Source organism: Urocitellus parryii, chromosome 2 (genome assembly GCF_045843805.1).
Source record: "Urocitellus parryii isolate mUroPar1 chromosome 2, mUroPar1.hap1, whole genome shotgun sequence".
NCBI classification, from domain to species: Eukaryota; Metazoa; Chordata; class Mammalia; order Rodentia; family Sciuridae; genus Urocitellus; species Urocitellus parryii.
Genome location: NC_135532.1, coordinates 10,981,344 through 11,000,553, shown reverse-complemented (window position 1 = coordinate 11,000,553; position 19,210 = coordinate 10,981,344). Strand labels below are relative to the sequence as shown.

Genomic DNA, 19,210 nt, shown 5'->3' with positions numbered 1-19,210 from the left:
ATATGATGTAGAAACAGTAGGTTGTGTAGTCATATATGCACATAGGGTAATAATGTCCAATTCATTTTACTCTCCTTCCTACTCCTAGACCCCCTCCCTTCCCTTCAATCCCCTCTGCTTAATCCAAAGTAACTCTATTCTTCTCTAGTGCCCCCCACCCCTTGTGAATTAGCATCCTCATAGTCAAAGAAAACATTCTGCCTTTGGTTCTTTGGGACTGGTTATTTTACTTTGCATGATATTCTCCCAGCTCCATCCATTTACCTACAAATGCCATCATTTCATTCTTCTTTAAGGCTGAATAATGTTCCATTGTATAGATAAAGCACATTTTCTTTATCCATTCATCTGTTGAAGGACACCTAGGTTGGTTCCATAGTTTAGCTATTTTGAGTTGAGCTGCTATAAGCATTTATGTTGCTGTATCACTATTGATGGAGAACCAGGGCAGCACTGCTGATACTCTTAAGTATCATAATACTAAAATATTTGCTAGACAGTCCTTTACAGGGAAAGTTTGCTCACCCCCAGTTCTAGTGGAAGTAAAGTAGCTTACAGAATCTCCAGCAGGGCTAAAAGACCTCGGGTAACCTAGTCAGGAAAAATAGATCTGTTCTGGAACAAACTCCACTTCTATTACTGATCACATTTGGCGATGTGATGCTCTGGAGTGGACGCAGAAGTTCTTCAGAGTAGCCCAGATGAACTGAGGGTTTTATATCCATGATTGTTACGGGAGGCAGTCCACCTGCAGGGGTGCCACATCATATTATTGTCCCTTCTTTACCTGAGAATCATTTGGATTTACCAGATGGTGGAGCACTTAGCTCATATAGATGTACTTTATCTATAAGGGAGTCTGGAAAATGTTCTTTTTTGCTTTATTATCTCAATAGTAGAGGGAATCAAACTATAAGGACTGTGGAATGGCTATGTAATAAGTCTATCTGCCATGGAAGTTACCATTCACCTTCAAATTCGCTTTCCTTTTAGAGTTCCAAAACATAGGTTTCTCTCTTTTCCTTCTCCGCTTTCCTGCCTATAAATCAAACACAAACAAAATTACTAGGATAGTTATATGTTAGGGAAGTACTCCACATTGTAGAAGATGATATGTGCCACATATGTGGTATGTTCCTGTAGTCCCAGCTAGTGGGCAGTCAGAGGCAGAAGAATTATGTGAGCCTTAGTGATAATAGAGGTCAGCCTGGATAACAGGGTGAGACCCCCATCTCAAAGAAGCAACAAAACAACACTGCAACAGCCCCCAGTACATATGGATGCACCAGTATGGAAACACCAGTCTGCTGCTTCCAGCCCCACAGAGTGACATGGGCCTCTTTAGTGCTACAAATACCAAGGGTTGTGTCATGGCTAAGGAACACACAGCTGTCAAGGGCTGTCAAGAGTGAGTTTTACTCAACATGTTATAAGTTGCTGTCAGACTCATGGATCCTGGTGTAAGTTTTAAGACTCTGGAATTAAAGGACAGTTTATTCCTCACAGCCATCATGGTGCTTAGAGTATGAGCAGTGCTGCCTTGGTCCTTCAGGATGATGCGAGAGTGTCAAGAGGATGCCTGCTGTGCAGTGGGTTGCTTTATAGGGAGGAACTCAGAGAGGTTCTTCTCACAGTGTGAACATTTGCCCCAGGGGCAGATACACACTCTCTCTCTTCCAAGATTTCTATGCAAATGCAGTTTGTAACAAAGGGCTTTGCTTGCAAGATGTGCAGAAATGTGAAAGACCCATGGAAGATTCTGCCCAACTACCACCCAGGACTCAGTATCTTTTGTAGCAAGCATCAAACAACCCAGTTCTCTTCCTCCAGGAATTGAGTAGTCCCACACAGTCATACTGTGGTGGCTTATCTTTACTTGTTCATTTTCCCCCCTAAGCTAATAAAAAAGAAAGCAAACAAACCCAAACCATGTGTCAGTCATCACTTGGCTCTCCCCGCCTTTACCTCCTTTACCATCAACACTCTCCACCCAGACTTCCCTTTTCATTCTCATCTCTGTTTCTTCCCCTGCTGCTGTACCCCACCATCCAGCTTTGCAGACATATGCCTTTACCAAGGTTTCCCCCAGGACTAGGTGTCTGCATGATCCTCCACCTCCGCTCTTCCTCTCTCACTTGATGCTTCAAGGAGTCTGTGTGAGAATATAGTTCTAGTGTTGCTGTTTTTCATTCTTCTGTTGTGCACTGTATCCTCAAGAATGCATCCCTGCAAGACAAAGGCTTGGCGGGATGGTGGTGGTGGTGGTGGTGGTAGTGGGGGACAGACCAACTTTGCTTGGTCCCAGGATTAATACAGAATCATTTCTCTTTTGTGATATGAAAATGGAATCGTAGAAAATGTTCCAAGAATTTTGCAACTGGCAAAAGCCTGTTTATTCTCCTTTTTTCCTATAAATTTTAAGTTCCAATTTTACTACTTTGATAATATATAAGTTAGAAAAAATGATTAAATCTTTAATTCTGTTATCTAAAACAATCATGAATAAATATGTCTTAGTGCTACACAAAATGAAATCGAAGTGAGTGTAATACTTAGGGCCCTAGGGTAAAAAATCATTCTTTGTTTACTAGGGATGAAACTGCCTTTCTGGAAAGTATGCCATAATGCTATAAACTTGAAACTTGTAAAGGTCTCCTTAGATACTTATAAAAAAGAAGAGTTTTGACCTCTCTCTCAGAAATATAAGTTTTTATCTGGTTGTTCAAAAATATTTTTTTCAGTTCTTCAAATTTAGATTGATGCAGTTAACTTTCTTTAATTTTTCAGTCTGTATGAGTAATTTCCTTATGTTAGTAATGTTTGGAGGATTCGGTGGCTTCTAGTTCTGGCTGGATCCTGTGAGGCACTGCAGTTTTCAGGTAGGAACCCTTCTAGTTTGTATTACAGCCAGCCTCCTGGTGTTCCAGACACTGATGAACATGGAAGGAAATCCAAGGAAACACTGTGGTCATGGTAAATAGTGCCCTGTGGACCCCTGTTGTCGGCAGATCTTGTTGAGTCATAGGCTTCAACATCTCCCAGTGTGAAGGAACATCTTCAGTGCTACATATCTTCCTTATCTTTCTCAATCTGTACTAGTTTAGAACGCAGTGAAAAGCTTTCCCTCAGACAGTTGAGCTTTATGCTAAATATACCATCTGACCTACTATTTTTTAACACCTAAGTTGTAATTTTTATCATAAGAATAGGAACTCAGTGGAATCTCTTTTTTAGTATGTATTATTGACTAATAGGAATTTTTCTATTAACCCAAAGTTTTAAAATCCAGGCATAATTTTAACCTGTTTACATCTACACATTTAAATTTATTTTTGAAAAGTCAGTAGGAAAATGACTTTTCAGTTCTATAAGTTGAAAAACACATTTTATCTTGCTAGTTCATTGCTTGAAAAACAATAGGCTGGTACAAGGAAGTTTCCTCTAAAGAGTAAAAAACATTGAAAATTTAAAACTGTACGTGAATGGAGGAGAAACTAATATGCTTTAAGAAACTCTCAGTTTTCTGAGAATGAAAATGTTCGTGAAAACTGACCTCTGCTGGATTTAGTATTAGTACTTAAAATGAGTTTTCTTTTTTGTAACATTGGCAAATTCTATTTGATTAATTTGCCTCAGTTTAAACTGTTATATTTGTTTTAGTTTTCTTTTACTATTAAAATATATAAAAAGAACCTGTATGTTTCCAGATGTTGAAATTTTCGAAACATGAATACATCTAATCACCCAGGCAATGTTAAATTATTCTTCACAGTTGTATTAGTTCTGTTTGCTTACAGGTTGTTCTGCATTATTAGGCAAAAAACAAAAAGAAAAAGAAAGAAAAAATAGTTGCATTTGGTAAAACAATTTCAAAAAAATCAAAACTGACCTTTAAAAAATTTTTAAACTGTTCTTTCCAGGTTAATTCATCATTTTCCCTGAGAACCACAGGGGCAGAGGATTCTAGTGTTTTCTTTCAAGTTGGTTTTACCCAGAATATCTGCTGCAAACCAACCCGGGACTAGAACATAGTTTTGTTGAGGTGTGAATATACCCTTCCCCTTTAAGTAAGATTTGTTTCTGAAAAACAGAAAAGAATCAATTCTTCTTTAGAAACAGTTGGTGTTTAGCCCTTTTAATGAAGCCCTTGTGCTATTTTGACCTGCTTTTGATGTATTAATTTATTTGAATGTTTATTATTTGCATTAGCTGTGAATGTGTTAGATTCTGAGCTAATTCTTGGTGTGTGTATACAAGGAATTTGTGATAATATAGGAAAAATATCTATTATGATAGTTTAAAAAACCCAAAGAACCAGAAATTATATATGTAGCATCATTATAAAAGTTTAAGATTGGAATTGAAGCCAAATTACTATTAGTATTCTCAATACCTTTTCATTTTTTGATTCATGATCATTGTATAAATTCTGTAAGGATAAACACACATATTTCTGTCTTTTAAATTCTTTTTTTCTATACAATTGTCCGTTGCAGCATGTGTTGCTAAGATTGAAAAGACTTCATTTAGTTGTAATTAGATTTTTACCTCAAATCAATGGCTTTTACCATTTAATGATGAAAGTTAAGTGCCATCCATATATATCCATGGGTTGATAAGCTTTTAAAGCACTATGCTAGAGGAGATTAAAAAAGAATTTAAGATAGTCTCTGTCTTTTAGAACTTTATCTGGTGGGGGAGAGTGTGCAAATCATAACACACATTGTTTATAAATCAGTTTAAATGAGGTTGCTGAGTAGAATATGATTAAATGTCAAAATTTTGGGCTGGGGATGTGGCTCAAGCAGTAGCGCGCTCGCCTGGCATGCGTGCGGCCCGGGTTCGATCCTCAGCACCACATACCAACAAAGATGTTGTGTCCGCCGAGAACTAAAAAATAAATATTAAAAATTCTCTCTCTCCTCTCTCACTCTCTCTTTAAAAAAAATAAAAAAAAAAATAAATGTCAAAATTTGTGCTATGTACTGTTGGGGTTCAAATTAAAGGAGATTCATCCAAATCTGAAGTATCGGGCAAGACCCAGATGGAACTGGAGCTTTAAGTTCATGTTGGGTAAATAGGTAGTATCCAAGGGAATTAAAATATATAGAAGAGGATGAATTTAACTTTAAATAATAACTTTATCTTTACCTGGCTAATGTGTGTGTGTGTGTGTGTGTGTGTGTGTGTGTGTGTTTTATACCTTTATTTTATTTTGTTTTATTTTTATGTGATGCTGGGGATTGAACCAAGTGCTTCACTCATGCTAGGCAATCGCTCTACCACTGAGCCACAGCCCAGGCCTCTAATGTGTTCTTTTTAAAGGATCATTAAGAATTCAGTTTCTTATAGGAATAGAAATCAACAAAGCACCATACCCGTAAAATTGATAGTCACTGGACCTGAACTGGGTGGGGAATTTTAGTCTGAGGGTGGAAGAGACACTTGAGGTTGGGGAGAAACCAGGCTGAGGTGAACCAGGAGATTTCTTTGAATATTTAAAAGCCCTTTGCAAACAATGGCTGCCTTTCTTTGCACCTGATGTTATTAAAGGAATTACAGAGTGTATTTTATATTAAGATAATAATCTGTAAATCCCTTGGGCAGGTATCTTTTACCTTTCAGTATACATTTTTTTTTACTTAAGTAGAAAACATTTATGATTTGATAACAAGAATTCTGAGCTTTCTAAAAAGACTACTTTTTAAAAGATTTCATTTAAAACAGTAGTTTTTAAAAATTCTTTCAGAACTGAAGACTATAACACAGAACACTCAAAAGCATTTGCCACATTGGAATGGAGTGTGGGGCTTGGGGAGTGGGTCATAAAATGTTTCAATGTACATGTTTGTGCTCCAGCTTTATTTATCTGCCTTGTGAAATAACTATCATCTGATTTTGAGTTGCTTAACTGGAAAACCATTAAGAAAAGCCAGTTTAATCCCTTTACTATTTTAAAAGAATAGTTTCCTTTTGAAACTATAAACAGTTTACTGTTTTCAATATTGAATGCCTACCTAAATGAATATTTAAAATATTGTAGCATGAATAATTTTAAAAATAGAGAATACATTCCTAGATTCTGAATAGATATAGAACTTAATACACATATCGGTTTTTTAGGGATGAATGTAAAATGGACAAGGATCGAATGTGAGAGTATTTAAATGGTTCTCAAGATTTTCTGGTTCATGTGTTGTGATATTGAACTCTTTAGTCTTAGGCTTTAATTTGTGCCTGGTGCTGACCTGATGCTGTGCAGGGACACTCACTGCATCCCTCCATTCAGTCCCTCTAATTATCCCAACTTCCTGGGGAGCTTGCTTAGAAGTGGGCATGAGTGCTTGTTATTAAAATATCGGGTTCCCTGGCTACATGCAACAAGGTAGTTTTTGATATCAGATTTATGTATAGATGAACTGAATAGGAAGCTTCGGTTGTTTGCTGTGATTTTACTTAAATAGGTAGGGGGTATTATGGAAATTATTTGGTTAGACAATGGATTATTAGGCTTTTAATAAATGAAATTGTGGGCAATGCAGTTCCTGAGCCTTTTTGGTGCTTTGTTGTTTTTTTAGTGTACATTCAAAAAGAAATCCAAGTCTGTAAATGATAGGTGAAATAATCAGATTTGTGGCTTTGTGTATATTTGTGGATGACTGTGATTCTTTTTGCTGGGAGCATCTGTTAATGCAGGGATTTGTCTCTTCAGGTTCACGTGAAAATGGCGGATGAGGCCGTCTGTGTTGGCCCAGCTCCCACCAGTAAAAGCTACCTCAACATGGATGCCATCATGGAAGCCATTAAGAAAACCAGGGCCCAAGCTGTGAGTCTGAATGAGCCCATCTACTGCAGCTGTTTCATATGTAGTGAGCAGAAAGCTAGAGTTTGTATTAAAAAAAAAAAATAAGAAAGAATGATTGAAAATGCTGTTTCAGTTAGTTCATGTCACATGAGTTAAATGTGGCCGAATTCGCTACTGGAAATCAAAGGCTTTGTAGCATCTGGCAGTGTTGGTCGCTGATCCTGCAGGTGGCTGCTGGATTCAGCTTTCACACCAGGGAGCAGTTTCAGTTCATTTCCAAATTTGCTAGGAAAAAGAAATCCCAATTAGTTTTGAGTATTAACCCTTTCAGTGTAATAAGAGCATTAAAAAACCCCCCAAAACCAAAAAAAGAAAAAAACTGTTATAAACAGAATCCAAAAGACCTTGTTTGAGTTTCATTTTAGTCATTTAAGAATTATGTACACGTAGTTAAATTTCCAGAAATATAAAAAGTATATTTAGTAGTTATTTTGGTTTGTTAATGTCAATAAAATGCCCATAACTTACTAATAAATCTATAATTTTCTGCACCTCAATTTGCCTTGAATGGAGTAGGATCCACAATGAAGTGGATGGTTTCTGACATGAGAAATAGTGAGTTATTTTGTTTTGTTTTTAATATCAGAGAACTAATTACATAAGATGTTAAAAACTATGCAGAGCTATCTCTAAAATTGGGTGGAAGCAGCCAACACTGGCAGTTAGCCTGGAGTGCTTCAATTAGTGCTCACAGTTCTTTGAAAGAAATGTTTTAGTAAGATACACGTTTAAATAAAAAACTGAATTCATGAACCCATATTATAGATTTTCACAGTTTATTAGCACAGTTAATGAAAGTAAAACTCTTTCAATGTTTTTAACTATAGCTTGTCAGAAGATAGCCTTTAGTTGAATGTTTATATAAAATGAAATTGGTGGAAAACTTTTTTCCTAAATTTGGAAATGAAGCAAATTTAAACTCCATAATCTAAATTCTTCTGTGTCATGTTAATAAAACTCAGTTCAGTTACTTCTAGGTTATGATATTGGCTTCTTCAGAAATGTGACTTTCCTTTCAGCAGAATTGTTTTACTAGAAATTTGTTCAACACTGCCTGGTACTGCAGTGGCTAAATTTATGTTTGGCCCATGTGATAGAATAAAAACTGACTTGATTAGAGTAGAATTTAGATTGTGGCATATGGGGGAGGGTAGCATAGTGTAGATGTGAATGTCTGAATCTGGGGTGAGGAAGAAAGAAGGAAAAAAAATTCAGAGTACAAAGTAAAAGTTAAAGCAAAGCCTTGATTTTAGTTTAATTTGAGGGAAAAGGCTCATTGGCTAGTGGCTGTGTATCTTATGCCATCAGGAATAAAATGTGTCAGTTGGCTTAGTAGCTGGGTTTTGGAAGATGGCAGTTCCTGCTACTGGAAAGAAGGGGAATTCAGAGTTTTTCATCCATCTTGCTGAAGTTTCCTCTAATGTAATTCTTTGAGGTATCAGCCATGGTGAAATTCTCTAAACATGACCAAAAAATAGGGGGAGTTTGTGTCATGTAGACAGAGGGCAGGAAGATTGTGGGTATATGGCTTTGATTATGGTTGGGACAAAGCAGGGATTTGATTCTGTTCCCAGAAGTGTGTGTTACAGCTGATCAGTGTGTGAGGAGTAACTTTAGTCAAGGACTGTTGAAGAACAAACACATCCATACACCACACCTGCTGCTCATACAGGTTTTGCAATATGCTAAAATTGAAAGAGCTTTTTATTTTCATTTCTAAGGTACATCCAGGTTATGGATTCCTTTCAGAAAACAAAGAATTTGCCAAGTGTTTGGTAAGTTTGTAATGAACCAGAAATTGTTAACCTAGATTTCAGAAAGCAGTATCGTGGCATGGCTTTTGTAAATGTGGGTAGTGATAAATTATAGAATTCTAATTGATCCTATCAATTCTTCTTCTTCTTCTTCTTCTTCTTCTTCTTCTTCTTCTTCTTCTTCTTTTTTTTTTTTTTTGGTGCGGGGGATCAAAACCAGGGCCTTGTGGATGCAAGGCAAGCACTCCACCAACTGAACTATATCCCCAGACCTCAAATCTTTAAAAACTGTGAAAAATGAAGAGTTTTTATTCCATACCTCAAGTCTTGATTTGAAGAGTAATTATAAAAGTAGAAAAGCTATAAAATCATATTATATCTAATTTATTGTATATTGCATGGTTTTAAATTTCAGATTTTAAATGTAAATATGTCAGGTAATTTAGTGATACATTAGTGATTTAAATATTACACCATAAATATGGAATATTAAATTAGAAGTAAGATTCTAATTTTTCCCCTTTTATTGCAAATCATAGCATGTAAAATCAAATCTTATTGTTTCCTAGTTTAGGATTTTTTTTTTTTTTAAACGAGCTGAATGTTCTCCTAATATCACCATCCTAATTAGATTAATTAACCTGAATTTGCTATTAAAATTGCTTTCCAGGAGTATTTATCAGTAGGTTTTAGGCACAACATATGATTTTGATTAATGTTTGTTAATTTTTTGGTGATTAGAGAAATTATGCCATATGTTACATTGTCTTCATGCTAATATGGTAAGACTTTTTTCCCCCCTTTGGAAATTTGCATTTTGTTCTATAGATTCAAAATTATTTAAAATCATTTTCTAGATGAAATTTCCATGTAAAAATCTGTAAATTTACCTTGGAAAAGTCCTTAATATCATAGAGTCCTACCTTAGAATTATCTATTTTAACTAGTTTTACGGATTAAAAACTAAGGCCTAAATATATACCTGGAGAGGAAAAGTTACATTTACCAGATTTGATCCAGCATATTCCAGTTTTTCTTGTGTAAATCTCTTTTTCTTTTTCTCTTCTTTGGAATTTTGAGTGTTATAAAAATGATTTGAATATAATGCTTATGTTTAAATGTTCTTGGATAATATAATACATTAAATTTGTTTAGATGAAGTGTTAGCAAACTATAGTTCATGGGACAAATACAGCTGCCCTTTGTAAATAAAATTTATTAAAACACAACTAAGCCCTTTGTAAATAAAATTTATTAAAATACAACTATGTGCATTGTCTGTGGCTGCTTTTGCCCAATAACAGCAGAGTTGAGTAATTGTGACAGAGATTGGCTTGACAAGCCTATCTTATAGATCCTTATGAAGTTTAGCCTCTAGGCTTGGGAGGCTGAGGCAAGTGGATCATGAGTTCAAAGCCAGCCTCAGCAAAAGCGAGGCACTAAGCAACTCAGTGAGACTCTGTCTCTAAATAAAATACAAAATAGGGCTGGGGATGTAGCTCAGTGGTCCAGTGACCCTGAGTTCATCCCCTGGTACCCCCAAAATAAATAAATAAATAAATAAATAAATAAATAAATAAATAAGCAACTCCTAGTAGACAGGTTAAGTGAAACGACCATATTCATTCATATATTTAGGCAATCATTAAAAAGTGTTTATTTGGCATTTGTCTAGGATGTTTGATAAGATATGAAAATAAATCAGATATGAGTTTGGATTCCAGAACTCATGTTGCAGAAAATAAGTCAGCAAGTGATTTCAATTCAGGGGAGAGAAGAGATCAAATTCTCTATAAATGAAGACAAGAAAAATTATTTCTAGCCTGTCATGGTGGCACATGCATGAAATCTCAGCTGCTTGGGAGGCAAAAGCAAGGGCTTTGTGAGTTTGAAACCAGCTGGGCAACTTAGTGAGTCTCTCTTTCTTTCTCTCTCTCTCTCTCTCTCTCTCTCTCTCTCACACACACACACACACACACACACACACACACACACACAGAGGTGAGGAATATAGCTCAGTGGTAGAGCACCCATGGGATTAACCCCCAGTACTGGAAGGAAAAAAAGTCCTTTTAAAAATTATTTTTTTTTTGAAAATTTTTATTTACAGATGGACACAGTACCTTTATTTCATTTATTTATGTGGTGCTGAGGATCCAACCCAGTGCCCTATGCATGGGAGGCAAGTGCTCTACCACTGAGCTACAACACAATATAAAATCTTTGGATTTTATGTCCCAATCCAAATATGGCTGGCTCTTTCTTGTCACATGTTTTTCTTCACTATCCTCAGTGGCATGCCTGCCACATTTCCTACTCTCATTCCTTAAAGGCTCAGCTCCTTTGTTACCTTTACTGGGAGAGCTTTCTTCATCCTTCTAGAGAGATGTAATATTTTTCCTATGTCTTCTAGAGCACTTTAAAAAATTTTGGAAGTTCATATTTGGAGTACTGCTCTCCATATTATGTTAAACTTGTTTCTGTTATTTAATCTCTTATTGAAAAAAGAACCTTGATTTCATTAGTCTCCCCCACCCCTCGCCCGTGTCATCTATCCTAAAGATTTCTACAAAGTAAGATCAATAAATGTTTATGGAGGAGTAAATAGTATTAATAAAAATTACAAGTCATTCAGCCTGTAAGAGAACTTTCTCCTATCATCAAAAAGACTGTTTTGTAACTAGAAGGCAGTATTGCTGTCTGTTTTTATTCCCTATGAAAATATGTGGCTTGTAGTCCCTCTTCTTTCCTCTGTGCAGAAGGGCAGATTCTTGTTTGTGACATAGTTTCCTTAGTGTTAAATATTTTCCCATCAGAGTATACCATTTAAGATTTTCCTTTTAAAATATCTGATTCTAGGTGGTAAGTTCCATAAAAATAACAATGAAATAAAATTGCTTAAAGATTATGTCATGCACATAAATGTTATTTCTGTGATTGGTGGCCAAATGTGGTAGTTTTTATTCTAACCAGGGTATATTCTTATAAATCTGATTATTTTGAGTGCCATACATGGATTGTCACATTGATGGTAACTTTTGGTAAGGAAGACTTGCAGAAGATTAAAAGTCTTTCTTTTTTAGTTTGGTATTGTGGAGTTCCTTTATTGTAAATATATGTCATGCTTGAAATTTAATCAAATGTGGAAATTTTTCATTAGTTTTTGGTTTTCTTTATTGTCATACAAATAGTGTGATGATTTTTTTTGCTTATAGAGATCTATTTGTGCCTTATCATCTGATATGTTTCCACTTATTATCTGTAAAAAATTATTTTTTCTGAATAATTTGCTATATATGTTTGCTTTAAATATGTAACTAACTAAATTCCCCCAAATGTAAACATATACTAAATTTTATAAGACTGATTATTCTTTATGCTCATTTTGCATGAAATGGGATTGGATTACAATGATCCCTCCTGTACATGATTTGAACAAAACCATTTCTTATTGTTTGTTATTGCTTAATTAATTTATTTTAAAAATCTATAAATAGCTCATGAAGAGTAGCAGTTTTCAAAAATTTTAATGTGTTGAGCAAACAGATTGCATTTTCAAACTGTTTTCCATTCTGTGTTTCTCCTCTGGGCTTTTTAAATTCTGAATAGTAAAGGACCAGCAATAGGAGAATGTAAGGATTGTTAGGATTAAGTTCTTTCAGAGATTACAAAAAAGCTTTGAAAAGTAAAACTACCAGCTCCTGGAAAAAAAGGGATGTTGGTTTAAAGACATTTTGTACTCTTGCAAGTTCTCTTTCTTTCTGGTATGTTTGTGTATATATGTATATTTTAATCATATCATGTCATTTTAGTCCCACATAGCAGTATGTTATAGCATTTAGTCTTACAAGACATTTATATGTTAGATTTAATAATTGTGTATTATGTTTGGGTCTTATCCATGTCCATGACTGTGTATATAGACAGTTCTCTTCAGGATGCTTATCACTGAAGGCATAAATGGGAAGTATGGGATGCAGTCAAGGTCTGTGGATTGTATTTTTTCATCTTCTTTCCTTACAGAATTTTTAGCAAAGTAAGGACTGTAGGACTGTAGCTGTAACAAAAATAATGAGATACATTTAAAAAAAATTCATTGGATTAGCCAAAATAATTTTGAAGAGCTTTGACATCTAGTGTAGGCAAGGGTAAAAGAAAGTGGTTTTGTTCTTGGAAGTGTAAATTATTTCAGCCCCTCTCCCCGTCCCTGGCATTTGCTAGTATCTATAAAAATCTAAAACATATAAACATGTATTCACATAAAACATATATTATTTGACTCAGCAATTCCAGTCATAAGAATCTCATCTGCAAAGATATAATTGAAAACAATGTTCATTGTGAGGTCTTTTGTAATAGCAAAATTTGGAAATAGCTCAAAAATTTTTCATCTGGAAAATGAAGAGAATGACAGCTTCCCTGCAGGGTTGTTGTAAAGATTAGAAGCAACAAATATAAAGAACCTAACATGAAGGCTAGCATTGCCAGGCAAATCACCTTCATCATTACAAATGGGAATAATATTACTTCAGTTGGTGGGGGGGGGGCTACTAAAGAGTTTTCAGGGGGAATGAAACAGTTAAAATTAGTGTTTTTGGGAAATTCATCTTATAGTTTTCATGTGTGTTTTGGAATTTAGGTTTCTTCTTGTTGAGATGAATGATTTGGTACAGCACTACTGCTTTATACAGAAGGATGGCTCTGTAGTTTAGACATGAATGATCTCATTTAATTCACTCAAACATTGAAGTTGGACACTATTCACTCTAACAAAAAGAAAACAGATTCAGGTACAGCAACTGGTTAACAATCACACGATGCTGGTTGGCAACAGAATCATGACATCACTGTAGTCTTAAGTACAGAGCTCAAGAAAAGAAAAATAAAAAAATAAAAATACAACAAACAAACTATACCTACCTGGCTCAGTTGGAAAGAATGAAAGCAGTGAAATAGCCCAAGTGTTAAGAACAAATCACTAAAGAACTTAGTGAAAGCCAGTAGACACCCCTCCTGGGCCTGTGCCTCTTTGGATAATAAAGTAGTTAGCACAAGATGGAATTGTAGAAAATGATTGGTGTAGCCAGGTGTGGTGTAACTCCTAGTGCCACCAGCACCTCGGAAGCTGAGGTAGGAGGATCCTGAGTTCAGAGCCAGCCTCAGCATCTTAGCGGGGACAAGGCCAGAAGCAACTCAGTGAGACCCTGTCACTAAATAAAATATAAAAACGGGTAGGGAAACTGGGGATGTTGTTCAGTGGTTAAAGCACCCCTGGGTTCAACCTCCAGTACAAAAAGAAAGAAAAGAAAAAAGAAAATGACTGGTGTAGAGGGAAACTTGAAGAATGGCCTTTTGCTGAGTCTTTGGTACTCAGGTGTAAGGCAGTAAGTAATCTGTAGTGTGCTGTAAGGCCTTTGTATCTTCGAAGTTAGCAAGTTTGCCAATAATTTAACAATTTTTTTGGTCTTAAAATAGTTTAGGGTGAATTTAAAGTAATGCATATTACACTCATATTTGGACTTTTTTTCCCCCCATTTTTTAGAAAAATTAGACCTTGGAAACCCAGAGTTGTTTGTAACTTTAATCTATCTAGGCTATACTCTGGGTAGCTCATGGGAGTATGCATTGTGTGGGACCCTTATTATTAAACATGTTACAGCTTATGAAAGGTTGAGAACTGTTACTATATTTTGTAGACATCTAGTTTTAACTACATAATTTTTCTTAACATTATTAGTTTTTTTAAAATTTTGGACATAGACTTTTAAAAAATATTATTTTATACCTTTATTTATTTTTATATAGTTACTGAGGATTGAACCCCGTGCTTCACACGTGGTAGGCAAGTGCTCAACCACTGAGCCAAACCCCAGCCCTGGATAGACTTTTGATTTTAGTATATTGAAATTTTATTTTTTGAGAATATAAAATTTAACGAATTTAAATCACATGAATACATTGACCAAGTTCCTTTCCACCTATGAACTTCTAACCCCAGCTACCAGTTTAAATCCCTAGAGGGATTTATTATATAAGATACTCTTATTTGCTGAAATAGGATTTTGTTTATAAGAACATAACTGGCCCAGAACTTTCCTTGTTTGTACAATAAAAGAAGCCCTCAGGATCTTTAAAATGCCTGGAACACCAATTTGCACCATTCTTATTTAATCTTCATGACAATATTGATGTGTTATTATTACTTTTCTTCTTTTGATGGAAGAAAACCATCTCAGGTTAAAGAAATGCTTTGCCCAATGTCACATAGCTAGTTAATGAGACTATAGATCCCAGGCTGAATGCATGTCCCAAATTGCCTCTAAAATGAATGGGAACCAGACTGGACTGTTAGTGGTAGTTCATTAATTTATTAATTAATTAAATTGATGGCTCTAGCTGGCACCTACTTACATTGGTGGAAGTTTCTCTCTTCTGCCTCCTCCCATTGATGTGTCATTGTTGAGATCTAATTGTATGTTGGTACTCCCCTCCCCCCACAATCATGCATGCAAGTGAAAGTAACTCTGCACTTGGATTTGCTGACTTCATAAGTGAAGTAACAGCATGGAACTACTGATTTATGCCCTTAGTATTTTTAGGTAGAACTAATCAAGTTTCTGGATTGAGAGGAGAAAACTCTCTGATTGTTTTCCTTTTGATAATAATTCCCTAATGTATTTCTTTCTTTTTTTAGATGCAATTTTAAACTAAATTTATTGAAAATTATGCATAATTTTACACATTTATGGGGTACAGCATGATCTTTCTATATATGTGTGTAACCTATAATGATCAAATCAGGGCAATTACTTGCAAACTATTGCCTCAAAGATTTATCATTTCATTGTGGTGAGAACATTCAAAATCTTCTCTTCTAGGTCTTTTGAAATATGTGATATATTGTTGACTTACTATCTTTCTTATGGAGTCATATATATATATATGAATGAAACTTTATAAAAACATTTATTATGACAGAATACCTTATGAAATGTTTAAAACATGCTTCTTTTCCTGAATGTTGGATTAAGTTCAGCTTTTAGAATATTTGTTGAAGATTTTAAAGATGGTGTTGAAGACTAGATGCTCTTGAAGTGAATTCCTGAAAGGGGAAAACAAATCTTTCTTTATTTTGGAAATATTTTAAGGATGAGATGAGACAAAATGCTTTTAGGGCTTTGAAATGTGAGAGAAAGTTTCAATAGGAAGGTTGAAAATCTGATTTGGTAAGGCTGAGGTTTTCTTTCCTCTGGTGGTCACCTTCAAGTTGTGTACTCCAGCTTTTCTGCTTCTCTCTCTGCTGCCCCCTTGCATGTAGCAGCACATCCTGGAGTCAGAAACAGTTACATTGCTTATTCTGCCACTTAGTAGTTATGTGATCTTGGACAAGTTGCTTTGTGTTTAATTCTTAAGACCCTGTTTTGTTCTTACTATTTGCCTAAGATGTGTCTCTCCATCTGTGTAGTTGGGTCATGCTTTGGAAAATCATTTTGATAATCTCTGCTCTTTAATTGTAGTATTTTAGTCTATTTTTTTTTTTTTGGTTTGTTTGCTTATTTTTTAAGTAAGAGCTTTATCAAGATTTAATTCACAGACCATAACACTCATCTTTTGAAGTATGGAGTTCAGTGATTTTAGCATATTTACAGTTGTGTAGGCATTATTACATGCAATTTAATTAATCATTTATTAATATTTGATAAACAATTGACATAGCTAAATTTATGTGTGCCATTTTATTATAGATTTCATCTTTCCCATTTTCCTCCATATTCTTTGAATTGTTTTTAATAATTTTTGAAATTCTCTTTAAATTTATCTATTGGATTCTTTTTTCCCCTTGATTTTTACTTTTTTTTTTTTTTTTAATTCCCCAGAGGTCATAGTGCACATCCTTAGCTTTTCATGTTTTATTTAGAATTAATACTGAACTACTTCAACTCCAATAATAGAAATTCTGTAGTTGTCTAATCAATTTTCTGTCCCTTCCCATCTCCATCCTGCATGTATAGCTGTCAAATGTATTTTACCTGCATATTATTCCCATGGAATTTATAACTTTTGCTTTTGGACATGTTTGAAAGTAGGACATCTCTTTCATGAATGATTACAGTATCATTCAGTTGAAATTAAGATTCATTTTGGTTCATTTTTAAATATTTTACTTTTACTTGTTTTTTTTTATTTTTTAATTTTTGATGTTGATGGACCTTTATTTGATTCATTTATTTATATGTGGTGCTGAGAATTGAATCCAGGGCCTCACACATGCTATGCAAGTGCTCTTACCACTGAGCCACAACTCCAGCCCCTACTTAAACATATACAGCCTAAATTTTGTCACCTCTCCATTTTTTTAGGTTTGCATTCTTAAATTGACAGATAAAATTGTGTGTTTTGAAGTATAAATACACTGTAGAATGGTTCAGCCTAGCTAATTAATGTATCATTACTTTTTATCTATTACATAGTTATTTTGTGGTGAGAACAGTTAACATCCACGCTTAGAAGAATTTTCAAGAATATAGCATATTAATTGTGATCATCATGGTGTACACTAGGTCTCTTAAATTTTAATCATCATCACAATTATTTTTTGGTACTGGGGATTGGACCCAGGAGCATTCTGCCTTTTAGCTGTAGCCCCAGTCCTTTTTATTTTTCATTTTGAAACGAGGTTTCTCTAAGTTGCTCAGGGTAGCCTTGAATTTGTGATCCTTCTACTTTAGCCGTCTGAGTATCTGGGATCACAGGTGTGCTGCTGCTCCTAGCTGCAGTTTCATTGTTTTTGAGTGTACAGTTCATTGGTGTTAATTTTATTTGTAATGTTGTATAGACAACATTACAAATAAATGAATCTTATTTAGCATACCACCACCCATCTTTAGAACTTTTTTAAAATCACCCCAGAGTTAAATTCCACATCTTTTAAGTTTCACTTCCTGTCTTCCCATTACCCATTACTTGGTGATCTCTATTACTCAACTTTCTGTCTCTATGAACTGTTGTTAGTCCTTTTGTGTCTGGCTTAGTTCACTTTGCATGCTTTCACAATTCATCCAATTATAGCATGTGTCAGAATTTCCATCCTGTTGAAGGCTAAGTAATGGTCTTTTTATTGATACAGTACATTTTGTTTTGCCATCACCTGTTGATGAACATATAGGATATTTCCATCTTTGGATATTATGAATAATGATGCTGTGAACTTTGGTACACAAAAGCATCAGTTTGAATCCTTGCGTATATAGCTAGGAGTAGAGTTTTCCATAGTGACTATGCCATTTTTTATTCCCACTTTTTTTTTTTTTTGGTGTGGGGGAGGGAGCAAAGCAGGGAGAAGCAAAGTTAGAGGATTTATTTAAGCAACAGAGATGAAGCAGAGATTCTGTAGTAGCAGAGGTGTCCCAAGCAACTAGGTGGCTGTTGTCTAGGGGTTTTTAAGACACTTTAAAGAGGAAATTAGTTGATTTCTACAATTACTGGCACACAGCTCCAGGAAATGAGTCCCCTGGACCCTGTCATTTTAAGTCACTTGTTGCTCATATGCTCCCTGTGCAATTAGGGTACCTCAGGGACTGGCTTAGGTTTCCAGTGCATGTCCTCAGGCCCCAATGGAGTTACTGGTCACACACTGTTTACTTCATTTTCGGTCAGTGATAGAAATGTGGAAGTACCTGGGGAGGGGCCCTTAACCCTAACCCATTTTCTCTCTTTTTCCCTCTCCTATTCTTATTTCCCCTCCTCTGAAGAAGTAACCCTAACTGCCTAGGGATGACTGCTCTGGCTACTTCAGGCTGATAAGGGGCATTGACAGCAGAAAAACTCCCCAGAGGATCTGTCTGATGGGCTCCTATAAGTCAGGTGGCACTTCTATGGCAGCTTGCATTTCCATGACTATCTGAGCTTCATGGAGTCTAATCGAGAGTAAATAAATCTTATTAGCACACTCAAATAAAAGGCTCAAATTATAAGAAAAGAGTTAGGGTAATAAAAATGGAAGGCTCCATATGAGTATGTTGTGTCTCCATCCTGTGAGCAAATTGGAGAACCATGAACCAGTGCTAGTACTTTCCTTGAGCTTTTCAATGATCTATTTAATAACTTTTAAGTTTTCTTTAACTAAATGGGAGTTAATATCTAGAAACATGCCCTCTTAAGAAGCACACATGTTCTGCCCTGTTTAGCTGTGATTGTGTAAGACCCTTTGGTTTTGTGGGACCATTTCTGCCAAGGAGCTGAGGCTCTCTTGTTAGGCTTTGATGGCCCCCCACAGTGGCTTTCCAAGACTCTAAAACCATTAAGGTTAGATTAGTATAGTAGCCTCAAAAAGAGGTATTCCCACAAACCAGTAGTTGCCCTGGCTATGATATTTTTGAAATGGGTCTTTTTAATATGGGATTGTGAGTAATGTACTATCCATACTAGCTTGACTAGTTCAGGTCAGAGAGTGAGCGGGCTCTTTATCAATCTCTGTGATTGAGAATTGATTACTTGTTTAGAAATGATCCCAAGTTAAGGATTGCCATTGAAGTTGCCATTTGGTCCAGGAAGTATACCTCAAGATTGAGGACAGCTATGTACCACTGTG

At 35.4% G+C, this 19,210-nt stretch overlaps 1 protein-coding gene across 2 annotated transcripts in view; it reads left to right on the top strand.

Annotated features, from left to right (window-relative positions):
- Pcca (propionyl-CoA carboxylase subunit alpha) overlaps positions 1–19,210 on the top strand; it is a 356,906-nt gene that overhangs the window by 48,984 nt on the left and 288,712 nt on the right. For both annotated transcript variants that reach the window (XM_026399302.2, XM_026399298.2), the window contains exons 5-6: positions 6,713–6,826; positions 8,587–8,640. In XM_026399302.2, coding sequence (XP_026255087.1) covers positions 6,713–6,826; positions 8,587–8,640 — 168 coding nt within the window. The remainder of the gene's footprint in view (positions 1–6,712; positions 6,827–8,586; positions 8,641–19,210) is intronic.